Raw genomic sequence first — 20,029 nt, 5'->3', positions numbered from 1 at the left:
TTTCTAATGATCAATTAGCCTTTTAAATGATAAACTTGGATTAGCTAACACAACGTGCCATTGGAACACAGCAGTGATTGTTGCTGATAATGGGCCTCTGTACGCCTATGAATATATTCCATGAAAAAATCTGCCGTTTCCAGCTACAATAGTCATTTACATCATTAACAATGTCTACACTGTATTTCTGAACAATTTGATGTTATTTTAATGGACAAAAAATTGATTTTCAAAAACAAGGACATTTTCTAAGTGACCCCAAACTTTTGTGCGGTAGTATACATCTACATGATGTATTGCTACACCATGTAGGAGCAGCATAGACCTAGTCTGTTCATTATATACAGCTACATGATGTATTGTTACACCATGTAGTAGCAGTATAGACCTAGTCTGTTCATTATATACATCTACATGATGTATTGTTACACCATGTAGGAGCAGTATAGACCTAGTCTGTTCATTATATACATCTACATGATGTATTGTTACACCATGTAGGAGCAGTATAGACCTAGTCTGTTCATTATATACATTTACATGATATATTGTTACACCATGTAGGAGCAGTATAGACCTAGTCTGTCAGTTATATACATCTACATGATGTATTGTTACACCATGTATGAGCAGTATGGACCTAGTCTGTTCGTTATATACATCTGTATGATGTATTGTTACACCGTGTAGGAGCAGTATAGACCTAGTCTGTTCATTATATACATCTACATGATGTATTGTTACACCATATATGAGCAGTGTAGACCTAGTCTGTTCGTTATATACATCTACATGATGTATTGTTACACCATGTAGGAGCAGTATTGACCTAGTATGTTCATTATATACATCTATATGATGTATTGTCACACCATGTAGGAGCAGTATAGACCTAGTCTGTTCATTATATACATCTACATGATGTATTGTTACACCATGTAGGAGCAGTATTGTAACGGTACTCGTCCTCGTCTGAGGACGAGTATGAAAGATCGGACCAATGTGCAGCGTGGTAAGTGTCCATTTTAATGAAAACAATGGAACACTGAATGACAACACAAAAAGAGAATGACCGAGACTGAAACAGTTCTGTATTGACAAACACAGACACAGAAAACAAACATAGAAAAACACCCCAACTCATGCCCTGACCAAACCAAAATAAAGACATAAAAAAGGAACTAAGGTCAGAACGTGACAAGTATAGACCTAGTCTGTTCGTTGATGTATTGTTACACCATGTAGGAGCAGTATAGACCTAGTCTGTTCGTTATATACATCTACATGATGTATAGATAGTCTGTTTGTTATATACATCTACATGATGTATTGTTACACCATGTAGGAGCAGTATAGACCTAGTCTGTTCACTATATACATCTACATGATGTATTGTTACACCATGTAGGAGCAGTACAGACCTAGTCTGTTCACTATATACATCTACATGATGTATTGTTACACCGTGTAGGAGCAGTATAGACCTAGTCTGTTCATTATATACATCTACATGATGTATTGTTACACCATGTAGGAGCAGTACAGACCTAGTCTGTTCACTATATACATCTACATGATGTATTGTTACACCATGTAGGAGCAGTATAGACCTAGTCTGTTCATTATATACATTTACATGATATATTGTTACACCATGTAGGAGCAGTATAGACCTAGTCTGTCAGTTATATACATCTACATGATGTATTGTTACACCATGTATGAGCAGTATGGACCTAGTCTGTTCGTTATATACATCTGTATGATGTATTGTTACACCGTGTAGGAGCAGTATAGACCTAGTCTGTTCATTATATACATCTACATGATGTATTGTTACACCATATATGAGCAGTGTAGACCTAGTCTGTTCGTTATATACATCTACATGATGTATTGTTACACCATGTAGGAGCAGTATTGACCTAGTATGTTCATTATATACATCTATATGATGTATTGTCACACCATGTAGGAGCAGTATAGACCTAGTCTGTTCATTATATACATCTACATGATGTATTGTTACACCATGTAGGAGCAGTATTGTAACGGTACTCGTCCTCGTCTGAGGACGAGTATGAAAGATCGGACCAATGTGCAGCGTGGTAAGTGTCCATTTTAATGAAAACAATGGAACACTGAATGACAACACAAAAAGAGAATGACCGAGACTGAAACAGTTCTGTATTGACAAACACAGACACAGAAAACAAACATAGAAAAACACCCCAACTCATGCCCTGACCAAACCAAAATAAAGACATAAAAAAGGAACTAAGGTCAGAACGTGACAAGTATAGACCTAGTCTGTTCGTTGATGTATTGTTACACCATGTAGGAGCAGTATAGACCTAGTCTGTTCGTTATATACATCTACATGATGTATAGACCTAGTCTGTTTGTTATATACATCTACATGATGTATTGTTACACCATGTAGGAGCAGTATAGACCTAGGGCCTGTTGCACAAAAGTAGAATTAAGACATCCGGGATAAATGACTCAGCTGAGCTCAATGAAGCCAAAACATGTGCGTCCAGGCTTAATTGGTTGCACAAAGACCAAGCCAGGATGAGCAGACACGGATTCATTAAGCCAGGTGAAACCAATCCTGGATAGGTGCGCGCTCACGGCTCACTCAAATAGACCCCGCCACAGATCACAGATTAACTGATTTACCATGGCAACTAGAGCCGCGTACTTTTCCCCGTCGGAAGCACAAATCCTCATGGAGGCATACGAGGAGGTAAAAGATATAATTAAGAAGAAAGGCAACACCGCCACAGTGATAAAGCAAAGAGAAAAAGCGTGGCAAAGTATTGCAGACCGCCTGAATGCGTAAGTAGTGCACAATTACACACTCACCGCTCAGCTGAAACATCACAATTACAATTCAAATATTTAATTCACATCTCCAAAAATGCAGTTGTACTGTAATTATGAAACGGTTAAATTTTTAATTGAAATGCACTGCAGATATGAGTGAAATTGTGTAAAGTAACTCCATCACACTGTATAAAGCTATGATAAATTTTTTGATATTTTTACTGAAAACAAGACAAAAATACCAAGTAATTTTTTGCAGTGTGACTCCATTAAATGTGTGTGTGTGTGTGTGTGTGTGTGTGTAGATTAAACATGAACGGGCCAAAACGGACATGGCAGCAGGTCAAAATCAAATACAAGAACATTCTGCAGAATGGTATGGTCCCTGACTAATATTTAACAAAGCACAAGCATATATTGTACCCAGAAGGTGCCTGCTCACACATTGTCTGTACTGTTTTAGCAGTGAAAAAGAATACCCACAGACAAGGCACGGGTGGTGGGTCACCAAAGGCTGACCTTACCCCAGCAGAGGACATGGCCTTGGAGCTAAATAAAGGCAGGCCCGTCTTAGAGGGGATCCCTGGGGGGAAAGAGACGAGCATAGGTTCCTCCCAAGATGCCACCCGCTTCATTCAAGGTATGTCCTTCCATCTCTACATGGGATACAACCACATTCATATTGAATCAATTTGGACTGTCTGACTTTGGTTTACCTATTGCCTTGCAGTGTCTGGCAGCACTGTGTTCCTGTTAGAGCCACCAGCACAAGCACCAGACGATGCTGATCCAGTGAGTACTCCATCAAAGGCATACTGTAGGCCTGGCATGTCTTGTCTACTAGCTTCAATATGAATCCGATTAAATGTGATAGGGTGAAGGCCCCAGTGCAGCAGCAACAGCACATGATGGAGACGATGATGAGGAGGAGACCATCTCTCTGGATTCCAGAAGGCATGAGGTATCATGTTAAGACTGTGAAAGTACTATTTACTCTACAATGGTGAGGAGTCCTCATCAAAATCAAAAAATCTAATTTCTTTTACAGGACCCAGATGCTATACAGTGGGAAAACCAGCCTGGCAACATAGTGCGTATTAATAAAAGGACACCACATCCTGCCAAATTCCAGCTGCGCTAATTGTATTGTGTTCACAGAGCTCACAAGCTATCAGAAAGTTGTATGGCAACCACCTCCGGCGCCAAATAGAACTGGCAGACATAGACATTCAGTACAAGAAGAAAAAGATGGAAAATCTTGCACTGCAGTCCGAAATAAAAAAGAGGACAATTAGGAAACTGGACCTTGAAATAAAAAAACTTGAGAGGGAGGTGAGATATGCCTTCAATGTACACTGTATGCTAACTGTAACACAAATGTATTAATCATTATTTTTCTTTCCTCCCCCAGCTCCAAGAAGATGACACAGCTCAAAATAAAAATTAGGTATATTCTCGTAAAGTCAAGTGAGCCATGACATATGAGCTCTTATTGTGAGCACACAGGACGGTGGCATCTTTCTAAGGTTTTTTTTATTTTCCCAGCAATCAGTACAACCAAGTCATCGTTATAAGGCATCGCCCTCTTTTGCCCACCCCCCCAGCACCAGGTGTGGCCACTAGCCTATATGAAGGCCCAAAATTGTGTGTTCCTTTCTGCTCTGACAATGGCATGCCCATTCGTGCGAGATGTGGTGGATGAAGAAGCACTTGTGCTGAGGAGAGCCTTCAGGCGAGAAAGGGTCTTCAGGGACCGGTTGGACCCACTGGCCTTCCCTGATGACCATCTATATGAAAGATACAGGTTTTCTGCAGATGGCATCAGGTATCTATGCAGACTACTGGGTCCCAGGATTAAGCACCGCACTGCACGGAGCCATGCACTGAGTGTGGAGCAAATGGTTTGTGTGGCCTTGCGCTTTTTTGCTAGTGGAGCCTTCCTGTACTCAGTGGGGGATGCAGAACAGCTGAACAAGGCCACAATTTGCCGCACAATAAGGAGTGTGTGTCTGGCTATCAAAGCATTAGCAGATGTCTTCATCTCCTTCCCTGGCCACAGAAGACCATGTGACATCAGAGGAGTTCTATAGGATTGCAGGTAAGAGGATCTACAAATTACAGGACAACTGTTAACACATAGTAGGATACTCATTACTTTGTGTGACAGGTTTCCCCAATGTCATTGGTGCAGTGGACTGTACACACATAAGGATAAAAGCCCCCTCAGGTGCCCATGAGGCCGATTTTGTGAATAGGAAATCCTTTCACAGCATTAATGTTCAGGTGAACATAACTTTTTGATATTGTCCATTGACGAACACTCTGCATTGCCAGTGATGTGCATTGATTGGTGTAATATTCCTCATCTTATGATTTCAGATGGTCTGCAATGCTGACTGTGTGATCAGCAATGTTGTGGCAAAATGGCCTGGCTCAGTCCATGACTCCAGAATCTTTCGGGCCTCTGAAATCTATCAGTGCCTATCACAAGGTAAGCCACACAACCCCTATTTATAACCATCATGGCTGTGTCAAGAATATCACTGTGTTTATGAGGTAGTAATGATGAGATTTTGTGTTGACAGGTGAATTCTCTGGTGTGTTGCTGGGAGACAGGGGGTATGGCTGCCAGCCTTTTCTCCTGACACCTTTCACAGACCCCCAGGAAGCACAGCAGGCCTACAACCATGCCCATGCCAGGACCAGGGCCAGAGTTGAAATGACCTTTGGCCTCCTGAAGGCACGCTTTCACTGCCTTCACAAATTAAGGGTCAGCCCTGTTAGGGCATGTGATATTACTGTGGCTTGTGCTGTCCTCCACAATGTGGCCTGCCTGAGGAAGGAGAGGGCCCCCAGAGTGCCACCAGCCATGGACTGGGACAATCCGGCAATCTTCCCTGATGACGACAGTGGTCGGCTGCTGAGGGACCAATATGTGTTGAATTATTTTAGTTAGTATGTGTGCTTTCAATTTTGGTTAAATATGTCCTGCGGTGGCAGAGGAATTTGGGTTTTTTTGGGTTAGTTTTTTGACGAATTTGGCCTCTTATGATGTTTGTGCGGTATACTGTGTGTAATACAAGGCTGCAGGGAGGCTACTGCATCCATTCATTTGTCTGTTCAGTTGATGTGTATGGATTTGTCCTGCATTTATTTTAGTGTGCAGACATGCAGGGTGTGTTATATACAGACCTTTGAATGTGTATGTATCATTTTGTATAATATGCTTGGATTCTGTGCTTTCCATCTTGTAGAGTCACTGTGACTTCAGTTTCGAAAGGAGCTGATGGTTTACCTGCTTTGTTTTGTCCTTATTCAATAAAGGAACATAATGTTACACATTGTGTTTTTATATTCATATGGAATGTGTATTTGTTTATATGACAGAGTACTAGGGCCACACTGAAGAAAAAGGATAAAGTCATAAATTTATGAGGCTGGTTCTTTCTGCAGAAAAGCTACATATTGTTTTGATACTTATGACAATACTTAATATTCTGGCACATCAGCATGTCTTTGTTTATGAAACCATACTGAAGTACAATTTCACGAAATGCCCCACATCTGTCATTTTAACAACTGTCCTCCTTTAAAACAACTGGTTACAATATTATGACTTGTGTTTTTTTCCCCTCTGTGGCCCTAATATTCTATCATTTTATATATAGCCTTATAGTCTATGGGAAACTGTAAATTATCTAATGATAGCAACATCATCTAAAAATCATTTTTTATCCAAAATCATTGAAATTAATGATCACAAACGTTTAAATAATAACAGTGGGTCTAGTTATATGTGATAACAATGTATAGTGAGCAGTGAAATAACTATTGGTTTCCATTTGTGGTGACTGCTGACTGACATTAGGGATGAGATTAAATAGATCCTGGAATTTAGCCTGGTCTGGAGCAGGCTAGCTCCACAGAATAAATCTCCATGGTAATTTATACCATAACATATCCTCCTGCCCCCTATCCATCTTTAGTGCAACCGGATTACGGATCAATTGAGCCAGGATCACCAAGATATCCTGGCTTAATCCCTTATCCTAGTTTTGTGCAACAGGCCCCTGGTCTGTTCACTATATACATCTACATGATGTATTGTTACACCATGTAGGAGCAGTACAGACCTAGTCTGTTCACTATATACATCTACATGATGTATTGTTACACCGTGTAGGAGCAGTATAGACCTAGTCTGTTCATTATATACATCTACATGATGTATTGTTACACCATGTAGGAGCAGTACAGACCTAGTCTGTTCACTATATACATCTACATGATGTATTGTTACACCATGTAGGAGCAGTACAGACCTAGTCTGTTCACTATATACATCTACATGATGTATTGTTACACCATGTAGGAGCAGTACAGACCTAGTCTGTTCACTATATACATCTACATGATGTATTGTTACACCATGTAGGAGCAGTACAGACCTAGTCTGTTCACTATATACATCTACATGATGTATTGTTACACCAAAAAAAAGGGAAATTATATTATTTTATACTAATGCAATTGCTCAGAGAAAGAGATTTAGTTTAACATGTAATTCTCAAAAGGTAGGGGTCTGAATTATTGCCACCCATGTTTTCAATACTCCAGCACTCTCCCCTAGGGAGGATAACGACTCTGAAATGTTTTATGAGATTAGAGAACACATTGGGTGGGATCTTGACCATTCCTCCAAACAGAATCTCTCCAGGTCCTTGATTTATTTTGTCTGCGCTTGTGGACTGCCCTGTTCAATTCAAACCACAGGTTTTCAATGGAGTTCATGTCCAAAGACTGCGATGGCCATTGAAAAATTGTGATTTTGTGCCCAATTAACTGTTTTTCGTGGATGTTGATGTGTCTTGCTGGAAGATCCACTTATGGCCAAGTTTCAGCCTCCTAGCAGAGGTAACCAGGTTTTGGGCAAAAATATCCTGGTAGTGGGTAAAGTTTATTTATTTATTTTATACAGTCAATTTTGCTAATCTTTATCAAGGGTATCAATAACTAGGTGCTTATTTTGATATCTAGTTATTTGACTGAATCAGAAAAACAGATGTGGAGTAGATGTAGAGTTTGTTATAAATTCTCATTAAAAAAATCTGAACTAATCAAACAACACTTGTTGCTGTTTGTACGTGTTGATATAATATGCATATTTAATGGAGAGGAAAAAAACGTTTCCCTAAACTGCTTTATAATATTATCATTCAATGAAGGAAAAAAAAGTTTTCCCTCCTCAGCTGCGTTTACTCCCTCCAGACAGCAGATGGCGATATGCGTTTTTCAGGCGATGTTTCTAGTGTGACGAATATTCTAGTGGACGGAACGCTTCTTCAACACCTGCAGCCATCTCGGTAGCTCGCTAGCCAACAAAGTCGGGACATTCAGGTTCTTTAGACAATTTCCTGGTTTATTTGCCACTATGATTTAAACATACTTATGTGTAAACAACTAGCTACCCCATTTAATTTAATATTTACGTTGTAAGTCAACTAGCTGGCTGGTTAAGTTAACTCTAGTCTTGTCGCTAATGCTAACAAGCTATTATCCCCGACCATGAGTTCACTAAGCTACTCTCCTGCTAAAGAAGAGGGCATCTGCTGGACGGAGAAAGAAGCTCTGGTGAAAGAGGAGGATGTTACAATACAAAAACAAGTATGGAGTGAGGCTGTTACCGTGAAAGAAGAAGAGAAAGACGTTTCAGTGACAGACGCCTTCAGGGTGAAAGAGGAGGAGGATGTTACTGTGAAAGAAAAGGAGGAAGATGCAGTTTTTGGAGTAGAAGATGAAGACGTTTTTGGAATTAAGGATGAAGAGGGGGAGATCACTGTCACATTAGAGGAGGACGAAGAAGAGCAGACTGGAGAACTGATTAACACCAGTAAATACAGTGAGTACTATCTTATAAAACAGGGACATTGATCTGATTAACACCAGTAAATACAGTGAGTACTATCTTATGAAACAGGGGCACAAACTCTGCAGTTGTTGAACTAATGTGTGATTTTTAAAAGGGCATTCTACACTTGAATATGTTTTTGTACTGTATGAATTGTTCATGACGTCCTCCAGTGATATTTAAAATAACTTTTCCTGTTGAAAAGTGATATATAAATACAGCAAAGTATAAGCACACTAAAGGGAAACAAATAAATGTTTTGAGCAAAATAGTGTTTTTTTAACAACTGCAAACTAGAAGGAGTGAGTGATGTCAGTAAGGCCTTCAAGGAGTTGGCTTGATGGGAAGTCGTGATGTCATCCAATAGGCGACAGATCTTCATGTGAATATTCATTATTATTTTTAAAATCCTTCATGTTCTGTCAAGTTGGTTGTTGATCTAGAAATCCATTTTCAAGTCTTGCCATAGACTTTCAAGACAATTTAAGTCCAAACTGTAACTAGGCCACTCAGGAACATTCAATGTCATCTTGGTAAGCTCCTCCAGTGTAGATTTGGCCTTGTGGTTTAGGTTATTGTCCTGTTCGTACAGTTTTTTGTATTCAGATCTCTGAAATGCACTCTACCTACGTAACATTTAGTGTCTATTTATATTACGCTGGGAAAACAGTTTTCATGGGCACAGAAATCCTAAATCATTTCAGAGTTTGCAAAATCCAATGGTTCTAACCGAGAGTCACATTAACGTTATTGACAACACCCAAATGGATACTGTCATTAACGCGCTTCTTCAATAATTATACATAATTCTTAATACTGTAGCTATTTAGTTACAGTCACATGTTCAACGATCATCAGCTGATCCAGGAAATAATTTTCTGAATTCTAGTCAAATGACAAACATCACGACATGCAACAACAACCAAAGTGCTTCTTCATTCATTACTCTGGTAAAGACAGTTATGCCGTGCTCCACGTTGGATCCAACATCCCTAACAAATTGATGTTTATAATGTGTTATTGTCTGCTTGATTTACAGTAGGGTCTCGTTAGTCTGTTTGCACACAGAGATACTTAGCTCATAATGTGTAGAGAACTGTTCCTTGATGGATAGGCTATTGTACAACACACAGAGCTATTTTCCTTTATTCAGGACATTTAGAATGACAACACATTACAGAGTAGCTTAGTGGGATTATTCACAAAATTATCAGGTTATGAAATGTCATGACAAATACATTTTAGATTCCATGTTTCACCTGAAATATTAGATGATTTAAAGTTCTAGGTCTATGTTATTGTTAGGTGAAGTTATGGGTTAATTTGTTAAACACTTAGTGTACAAACACTCATTGTCAGGGAGATGGCAAAGCTAGCCAAAGAGCATTTTACTGGTTGAAGTGTTTTAAGTGTAAAACAGTTGATTTTGTGGAGAGCAGGAGATTCAAGCGAGCCTTACAATTATAATCCAAAAGTAATGTGAAATGCACTCATAAGCCACCTGAAAATGGAGGCTATTTTTGCTGTCAGCCTATGAGAACTCCCCTGGGGTTTCTCTCACGGTGGTGAATTAGTAAATAGCGACACAGAGCTTAATTTGAGTTTCGTTGAGTAGCACTCCTGATCTTGCGCTGAAATATTCAGAATAGATTGTGAAAACTAAAATCTTCGTTCACCATTTTTGCCCCAGGCAGATACAGTGGGGCAAAAAAGTATTTAGTCAGCCACCAATTGTGCCTGTAATTTTCATCATAGGTACACTTCAACTATGACAGACAAAATGAGGGGAAAAAATCTAGAAAATCACATTGTAGGATTTTTTATGAATTTATTTGCAAATTGTGGTAGAAAATAAGTATTTGGTCAATAACAAAAGTTTATCTCAATACTTTGTTACATACCCTTTGTTGGCAATGACAGAGGTCAAACGTTTTCTGTAAGTCTTCACAAGGTTTTCACACACTGTTGCTGGTATTTTGGCCCATTCCTCCATGCAGATCTCCTCTAGAGCAGTGATGTTTTGGGGCTGTTGCTGGGCAACACGGACTTTCAACTCCCTTCAAAGATTTTCTATGGGGTTGAGATCTGGAGACTGGCTGGGCCATTCCAGGACCTTGAAATGCTTCTTACGAAGCCACTCCTTCGTTGCCCGGGCGGTGTGTTTGGGATCATTGTCATGCTGAAAGACTCAGCCACGTTTCATCTTCAATGCCCTTGCTGTTGGAAGGAGGTTTTCACTCAAAATCTCACGATACATGGCCCCATTCATTCTTTCCTTTACACGGATCAGTCGTCCTGGTCCCTTTGCAGAAAAACAGCCCCAAAGCATGATGTTTCCACCCCCATGCTTCACAGTAGGTATGGTTTTCTTTGGATGCAACTCAGCATTCTTTGTCCTCCAAACACGACGAGTTGAGTTTTTACCAAAAAGTTCTATTTTGGTTTCATCTGACCATATGACATTCTCCCAATCTTCTTCTGGATCATCCAAATGCTCTCTAGCAAACTTCAGACGGGCCTGGACATGTACTGGCTTAAGCAGGGGGACACGTCTGGCACTGCAGGATTTGAGTCCCTGGCGGCGTAGTGTGTTACTGATGGTAGGCTTTGTTACTTTGGTCCCAGCTCTCTGCAGGTCATTCACTAGGTCCCCCCGTGTGGTTCTGGGATTTTTGCTCACCGTTCTTGTGATCATTTTGACCCCACGGGGTGAGATCTTGCGTGGAGCCCCAGATCGAGGGAGATTATCAGTGGTCTTGTATGTCTTCCATTTCCTAATAATTGCTCCCACAGTTGATTTCTTCAAACCAAGCTGCTTACCTATTGCAGATTCAGTCTTCCCAGCCTGGTGCAGGTCTACAATTTTGTTTCTGGTGTCCTTTGACAGCTCTTTGGTCTTGGCCATAGTGGAGTTTGGAGTGTGACTGTTTGAGGTTGTGGACAGGTGTCTTTTATACTGATAACAAGTTCAAACAGGTGCCATTAATACAGGTAACGAGTGGAGGACAGAGGAGCCTCTTAAAGAAGAAGTTACAGGTCTGTGAGAGCCAGAAATCTTGCTTGTTTGTAGGTGACCAAATACTTATTTTCCACCATAATTTGCAAATAAATTCATAAAAAATCCTTCAATGTGATTTTCTGGATTTTCTTTTCTCATTTTGTCTGTCATAGTTGAAGTGTACCTATGATGAAAATTACAGGCCTCTCTCATCTTTTTAAGTGGGAGAACTTGCACAATTGGTGGCTGACTAAATACTTTTTTGCCCCACTGTATACTACATCCATAACTAGCGGTTTAGCTTGGAGGAGTTTCTACAACCAAATTGCATGTGCATCGCCATCGTGCGCCAATTTTAGCCAACACAGAAAGGGGCCTATATTGGAAACCAAAAGTTTTCTGGCGCACTGCTTATACGGAACCGAAACCGGCTGCGCGTGTGCGCCATCGTGCATAAATGTATTTTGTCCCCCCACACCAAACGCGGTCGCAACACGCAGGTTAAAATATCAAAACAAACTAAACCAATTATATTATTTTGGGGACACGTCGAAAAGCATTAAACATTTATGGCAATTTAGCTAGCTGGCTTGCACTTGCTAGCTAATTTGTCCTATTTAGCTAGCTTGCTGTTGCTAGCTAATTTGTCCTGGGGTATAAACATTGAGTTGTTATTTTACCTGAAATGCACAAGGTCCTCTACTCCACCAATTAATCCACACATAAACGGTCAACCGAATCGTTTCTAGTCATCTCTCTTCCTTCCAGGCTTTTTCTTCTCTTGACTTTATATTGCGATTGGCAACTTTCATAAATTAGGTTCATTACCGCCACTGACCTCGTTTGTCTTTCAGTCACCCATATGGGTATAACTAATGAGGAGATGGCACGTGGGTACCTGCTTCTATAAACCAATAAGGAGATGGGAGAGGCAGGACTTGCAGCGCGATCTGCATCACAAATAGAACTGACTTCTATGTTAGCCCTTAGCAACACAGACGCTCGTTGGCACGTGCAAGCAGTGTGGGTGAAATAATTGAATAATATAGATTTCTAAATTTATTTTGCAACGCACGCGATGCGAGCGGTGTAGTCAGCCTGTTAGGATTTCAACAACTTTAATAACTTATTTCTAGTTACTACTAATGTGAAAACAAGACAGAATATGACTATTGTTGCTAACTGGGCATCACCTTTTACCTCAAACAGTGGATTTCTGCTGTTGTTGGCATTTAACCATCTGTCTGACTTTGTGATTCACACAGGAGAGAGACGTGACTATTGTGGATCCTCTGGGGAGCCTCAACAACATCATGATGCTGAAGAGGCAGAGAAGAGTCTCTCCAGATCAGAACTTCTCAAGAAACACCAGCAGAGATCCACAGGGAAAAAATCAAACTGCTGCTCTGACTGTGGGAAATGTTTCATAAGATCAAATTCACTAAAAGTACACCTGAGAATTCACACTGGAGTGAAATCTCACTGCTGCTCTGACTGTGGGAAAAGATTCAATTCTTCAGTAGACCTTAAAATACATAAAATAATTCACAGTGGAGAGAAACCTTTTGGCTGTGATCACTGTGGGAAGAGTTTTATTCGGCTACAAACCCTGAAAACACACCAGAGAATACACACTGGAGAGAAACCCTATGGCTGTGATCAATGTGGGAAGAGTTTTACTCAGCTTAACAGCCTGATGGTACACCAGCGAGGGCATACAGGAGAGAAACCTTATAGCTGTAATCAATGTGGGAAGAGTTTTTCTACATCTAGCTATCTAACTATACACCAGAGAACACACACAGGAGAGAAACCATATAGCTGTAATCAGTGTGGGAAGAGTTTTATTCGGCTACAAACCCTGAAATCACATCAGAGAATACACACAGGAGAGAAATCTTATGGCTGTGATACATGTGGGAAGAGTTTTACTCACCTTAACAGCCTGATAGTACACCAGCGGACACACACAGGAGAGAAACCTTATAGCTGTGATCAATGTGGGAAGAGTTTTTCTACATCTAGTTATCAAAGGATACACCAGAGAACACACACAGGAGAGAAACCATATAGCTGTGATCAATGTGGGAAGAGTTTCACTCAGCTAAATAGCCTGATAGTACACCAGCGGACACACACAGGAGAGAAAGCTTTTAAATGTGATCAATGTGGGAAGAGTTTTGGTACATCTGGCTGTCTGAGGACACACCAGAGAACACACACAGGAGAGAAACCTCATAGCTGTCATCAATGTGGGAAGAGTTTTGGTACATCTGGATGTCTGACGACACACCAGAGAACACACACAGGAGAGAAGCCTTATAACTGTAGTCAATGTGGGAAGAGTTTTACTACATCTAGCCAGCTGACTTTACACCAGAGAACACACACTGGAGAGAAACCATATAGCTGTGATCAATGTGGGAAGAGTTTTTCTCGGCCAGACAGCCTGAATATACACAAGCGGACACACACAGGAGAGAAATCTTATAGCTGTAGTCAATGTGGGAAGGGTTTTACGACATCTAGCCAGCTGACTTTGCACCAGAGAAGACACACAGGACAGAATCCTTATAGCTGTACTCAATGTGGGAAGAGTTTTACTTTGCTTAACAGCCTGGTGTCACACCACAGAACACACACATGAGAGAATCCTTGCTGTAATCAATGTGGGAAGAGAGTCACTGGTAAACGATCTCTGATCAAACATCAGAAAATAGTTGTTTCATGATATCAATTAAATAATGTCACAATGTAGAATGTTTTAACATTGTAGTAGCAGTATTTTAAGGAATGTCAGAATGTAGAACCCTAAACGTTTGCTCTGAATTGAAAGAGTACTATTTATGAGATTGATCAAAAAGTGACTAACAAAAAAAGGAGTTATGTTACACTTACCAAGTTGGTGACCCACTTCAATCAAAATGCAACACTTCAAAATGTAGCTCGCTGTTTTCTACAAATTGTCCTCAAACCAGGGATGTACACATTATTCCCAGATTCCGGCTTTTGAGCTGTTAGTTTTAACAGGACGTGCAACCTCATCTCCCTCCTCTCGCACAATTAAATTCAACATGATATCGTTGAGTGATGACAAATAAGTGTTGCGTTCCTTTGTTAAGCGACCCCTAAATGTAAATGCATCACTGTTGCACTGCTTTTAGAATATCGGGGTTCATTCTCAGATGTGCCAAACCAAATGTACTAGAGCATGACATTGGGGACTGGGCCCCAATCCAACAACATGCCTATTGAGTGGACCCTGAAAAGAGAGAGAAGTTCCGCAATGAGGTGGAAAGTTACTACAGATATTGCAGGAGTTTCCTCTTGAAATCAGACACAACTTGGTTGCTGATTGTCTCAAGGGTGGGCAGCCAAAAAGATTTGTGTTTTGCGTTTAGCCAGTGAGTTGCCATGGATCACAATTTATTTTGACTGCATGTTTTTCGTATTGGAGATGAGTTTTATTTGGGCTCGTTCCAAGGGGACGAGAGTTCTAGAAGCTAGTGAGTTTTAGGATTCTATAGAAAGAAAAAGGAGAAAAATATTACTGTTTTATCTCGTTTTTAATTGTTGACAGCCAGTAGACACCATGTTTATATTGTAGAAGGGAATCAATTTAGTTGATTATATTGGGAAATGAAGTTGTTTTCGGTTGGTGGTGAGCAAACTTGTCCAACAGAAATATAGGATATATTTGTTGTCTTAATTAAGGGGGAAGGTGTTACAGGCTTTGGTATTTCCATTTATGTTTTGAGGTTGGACTTTAGAACGTATAGCTCGTTAGCACGTATAGCTCGTATAGCACGTATAGCTCGTTTAGCACGTATAGCTCGTTTAGCACGTAGGGCGCACTGATTGGTGTCACCTCGTTAGTCAGTATGTGTTACACCTGTGCTGTCTTGTCCATCTCGTTAGTGGGAAGGTGTTTCACCTGAGCTGGTCCAGGTGTATTTAAGAGTGTCTGGCCCAGTGCTGCAGTTGTCTTGGTAGATGTGGAGAGTCAACACATTTAGTTGCTCCACCTTTTTGGTTTACTTCCTGTCTTTAAGTTTGGTGTTGGTTTTTCTTTTGTTTGCCTCTTCTTGGGCAGATTTAGTGGGTCTCATGGTTGGTGTCTTTTAGGTACCAGATGGTATTAGTCAATTTTCAGTGGGCACCCCATAGTGTCTTTCAGAACCCTTCTTAAAAAACAAACGTGTATTTTGTGTTGTATATTGCGTCCAATTAATATTTTAATCAATGGCATTTCCTTAGAATGTTCATTAGTCTTTCAGTTGTTAGTCTTCTAATTTTTATCCTCTTATGTTCGTGTACTAAATATTTCTGTTTATTTTCAATGTTTTTTTATTTGTTTTTTCCTGTGACGATGATCCATGTCTGAAATGTGCTGTATAAATAAAGCTTGATTTGAACATACTGCAAAACAAATGAACCCAATGACCGACCAATCATAAGACTCTTGCAAAACCAAACAACAAATAAGTGCAAAAGCAACTTATCTTTGTCCATCTTAGTATGAAAAACAGAATAAATTCAATATATCTTCCACTATGTCAAAGTAGTGCATGGAATGTAAGGTTAGTATAAAAAATATAGCATCTAATTATGAATGGACAGGAATTCCCTGTTACACAGAGACAGCTTTCACCCTTCACCCCTAAAAAAACGAGTCTCCCCATCAGCCAATGCAGTCGCATACGCAGGATTTGTAGTACACAGAGTGACTATGACAAACAAGCCGATTGTCTGGATGAGCGTTTCAGACAGCGGGGTTACCTTGAGGAATGGCATGACGCAAGTGATCGTTATAAAAGTGGTGGAAAAAGTACCCAATTGTCATACCTGAGTAAAAGTAAAGATACCTGAATAGAATGTTACTCAAGTAAAAGTCAGCCAGTAAAATACTACTCGAGTAAAAGTATTTGGTTTAAAATATACTTAAGTATCAAAAGTAAATGTAATTTCTAAAATATACTTCAAATCATTTCACATTCCTTATATTAAGCAAACCAGATGGCACTATTTTCTTGTTTTTAAAATGTACGGATAGCCAGGTGTACACTCCAACACTCAGACATAATTTACAAACAATGCATTTATGTTTAGTGAGTCCGCCAGATCAGAGGCAGTAGGTATGATCAGGGATGTTCTCTTGATAAGTGCATGAATTGGACCATTTTCCTGTCCTGCTAAAGCATTCAAAAGGTAACGAGTACTTTGGGTTGTCAAGGAAAATGTATGGAGTGAAAAGTACAATATTTTCATTTGGAATGTATTGAAGTAAAAGTAGTTCAAGTAACAGACACATCTCAACATCAACTGTTCAGAGGAGACTGTGTGAATCAGGCCTTCATGGTCGAATTGCTGCAAAGAAACCACTACTAAAGGACACCAATAAGAAGAAGAGACTTGCTTGGGCCAAAAAACACAAGCAATGGACATTAGACCGGTGGAACTCTGTCCTTTGGTCTGATGAGTCCAAATTTGAGATTTTTGGTTCCAACCACTGTGTCTTTATGAAACGCAGAGTAGACGAACGGATGATCTCTCATCATTTGGATGGAGGAGAAGGTGTGGGGGTGCTTTGCTGGTGATAATGTCTGTGATTTATTTAGAATTCAAGGCACACTTAACCAAGCATAGCTACCACAGCATTCTGCAGCGATACGCCATCCCATCTGGTTTGCGCTTAGTGGGACTATCATTTGTTTTTCAGCAGGACAATGACCCAACACACCTCCAGGCTGTGTAAGGGCTATTTAACCAAGAAGGGGAGTGATGGTGCTGCATCAGATGACCTGGCCTCCACAATCATCCGACCTCAACCCAACTGAGATGGTTTGGGATGAGTTGAACTGCAGAGTGAAGGAAAAGCAGCCAACAAGTACTCAGCGTATGTGGGAACTCCTTCAAGACTGTTGGAGAAGTGTTCCTCGTGAAGCTGGTTGAGAGAATGCCAAGAGTGTGCGAAGCTGTCATTTTATTTATTTATTTAAAACATTTATTTAACCTTTTTTAACAGGTAGGCAAGTTGAGAACAAGTTCTCATTTACAATTGCGACCTGCCCAAGATAAAGCAAAGCAGTTCGACACATAGAACAACACAGAGTTACACATGGAGTAAAACAAACATACAGTCAATAATACAGTAGAAAAATAAGTCTATATACAATGTGAGCAAATGAGGTGAGATAAGGGAGGTAAAGGCAAAAAAAGGCCATAGTGGCGAAGTAAATACAATATAGCAAGTAAAACACTGGAATGGTAGATTTGCAGTGCAAAGTAGAAAATAAATAATGGAGTCATCAAGGCAAAGGTTGCTACTATGAAGAATATAAAATATATTTTTGATTTGTTTAACCCTTTTTTGGTTACTACATGATTCCATGTGTTATTTCATAGTTTTGATATCTTCACTGTTACTCTCTGTCCAAACTTTTGACTGGTACTGTATACACTAAATCAAATCAAATCAAATTTATTTATATAGCCCTTCGTACATCAGCTGATATCTCAAAGTGCTGTACAGAAACCCAGCCTAAAACCCCAAACAGCAAGCAATGCAGGTGTAGAAGCACGGTGGCTAGGAAAAACTCCCTAGAAAGGCCAAAACCTAGGAAGAAACCTAGAGAGGAACCAGGCTATGAGGGGTGGCCAGACCTCTTCTGGCTGTGCCGGGTGGAGATTATAACAGAACATGGCCAAGATGTTCAAATGTTCATAAATGACCAGCATGGTCAAATAATAATAATCACAGTAGTTATCGAGGGTGCAGCAAGTCAGCACCTCAGGAGTAAATGTCAGTTGGCTTTTTTAGCACGTCCGGTGAACAGGTCAGGGTTCCATAGCCGCAGGCAGAACAGTTGAAACTGGAGCAGCAGCAAGGCCAGGTGGACTGGGGACAGCAAGGAGTCATCATGCCAGGTAGTCCTGACGCATGGTCCTAGGGCTCAGGTCCTCCGAGAGAGAGAAAGAAAGAGAGAAGGAGAGAATTAGAGAGAGCATACTTAAATTCACACAGGACGCCGGATAAGACAGGAGAAGTCCTCCAGATATAACAAACTGACCCTAGCCCCCCGACACATTAACTACTGCAGCATAAATACTGGAGGCTGAGACAGGAGGGGTCAGGAGACACTGTGGCCCCATCCGATGATACCCCCGGACAGGGCCAAACAGGAAGGATATAACCCACCCACTACTGTTCAAAAGTTTGGGGTCACTTTGATTTTTTTTTCTTGTCCATTAAAATAACATAAAAATGATCAGACATACAGTGTAGACATTGCTAATGTTGTAAATGACTATTGCAGCTGGAAACGGCAGATTTTTTATGGAATATCTACATAGGCGTACAGAGGCACATTATCAGCAACCATCACTCCTGTGTTCCAATGGCACATTGTGTTAGCTAATCCAAGTTTATCATTTTAAAAGGCTAATTGATCCTTAGAAACCATTTTGCAATTATGTTAGCACAGCTGAAAACTGTTGTTCTGATTAAAGAAGCAATCAAACAGGCCTTCTTTAGACTAGTTGAGTATCTGGAGCATCAGCATATCAAAAAATTGACAAAACAAAAAGGAGCAAGCAGGTTGATTTCATCTGTCGTTTTGAGCCCACGGCAAGAAGACACCAGAGCCTACCATGATCCACGGGTTCCCACTAGATATCACAACTGCACAGTTCATGAAAAGCATGAGGTGTGGTTAACGTTTCCAAGCTTGAGCTAGATATCAACCTAGTGTGACCTTCCTGGTCCCGTCCACCAAATGAGTGAGTCAACACAGGAAGGAGCAATGGATGGATAGTTCATTTATTTACAAAGCTGCAATGATGGGACACACATTATGGATGAATGATCAGTAGGGACGGGATATACATTTGAAGTTGGAAGTTTACATACACCTTAGCCAAATACATTTAAACTCAGTTTTTCACAATTCCTGACATTTAATCCTAGTAAAAATTCCCTGTTTTAGCTCAGTTAGGATCACCACTTTATTTTAAGAATGTGACATGTCAGAATAATAGTAGAGAGAATTATTTATATCATATCATATTCCCAGTAGGTCAGAAGTCAGAAATACACTCAATTAGTATTTGGTAGCATTGCTTTTCAATTGTTTATCTTGGGTCAAAAAAATAAAAATTCAGGGATCCCAGAATAAGTTGGGTAAATTTTGGCCCATTCGTCCTGATAGATCTGGTGTAACTGAGTCAGGTTAGTAGGCCTCGTTGCTCGCACACGCTTTTTCAGTTCTGCCCACAAATGTTCTATGGGATTGAGG

At 40.2% G+C, this 20,029-nt stretch overlaps 3 protein-coding genes across 5 annotated transcripts in view; 2 read left to right on the top strand and 1 right to left on the bottom strand.

Moving 5' to 3' along the window:
• Positions 1 to 20,029, bottom strand: part of LOC139547169 (zinc finger and SCAN domain-containing protein 16-like) — a 223,489-nt gene that overhangs the window by 89,720 nt on the left and 113,740 nt on the right. The gene's annotated exons all lie outside the window — the stretch shown is intronic.
• Positions 1,599 to 6,187, top strand: LOC139547180 (myb/SANT-like DNA-binding domain-containing protein 4). Of its 3 annotated transcripts, XM_071356244.1 has the most exons (11): positions 1,600 to 2,841; positions 3,135 to 3,205; positions 3,293 to 3,469; positions 3,560 to 3,621; positions 3,704 to 3,790; positions 3,878 to 3,919; positions 3,988 to 4,161; positions 4,241 to 4,276; positions 4,375 to 4,927; positions 5,209 to 5,320; positions 5,415 to 6,187. In XM_071356244.1, exons 1-8 carry the CDS (start codon positions 2,684 to 2,686, stop codon positions 4,274 to 4,276), a joined length of 807 nt encoding a protein of 268 aa, XP_071212345.1. In that variant the 5' UTR covers positions 1,600 to 2,683; the 3' UTR covers positions 4,375 to 4,927; positions 5,209 to 5,320; positions 5,415 to 6,187. The 3 variants fall into 3 exon arrangements, with proteins under 3 accessions (XP_071212344.1, XP_071212342.1, XP_071212345.1); XM_071356243.1 differs by having other exon boundaries at positions 1,599 to 2,841; positions 3,988 to 4,276; XM_071356241.1 differs by having other exon boundaries at positions 1,599 to 2,841; positions 3,988 to 4,927.
• On the top strand, positions 7,277 to 16,154 carry LOC139547165 (zinc finger protein 271-like). The gene is made up of 2 exons (XM_071356221.1): positions 7,277 to 8,728; positions 13,001 to 16,154. Exons 1-2 carry the CDS (start codon positions 8,395 to 8,397, stop codon positions 14,380 to 14,382), a joined length of 1,716 nt encoding a protein of 571 aa, XP_071212322.1. The 5' UTR covers positions 7,277 to 8,394; the 3' UTR covers positions 14,383 to 16,154.

The sequence above is a fragment of the Salvelinus alpinus genome, chromosome 20 (genome assembly GCF_045679555.1).
Source record: "Salvelinus alpinus chromosome 20, SLU_Salpinus.1, whole genome shotgun sequence".
Lineage (NCBI taxonomy): Eukaryota > Metazoa > Chordata > Actinopteri > Salmoniformes > Salmonidae > Salvelinus > Salvelinus alpinus.
Note: the sequence above shows the minus strand (reverse complement) of the source record. Positions and strands in the feature narration are given on the sequence as shown.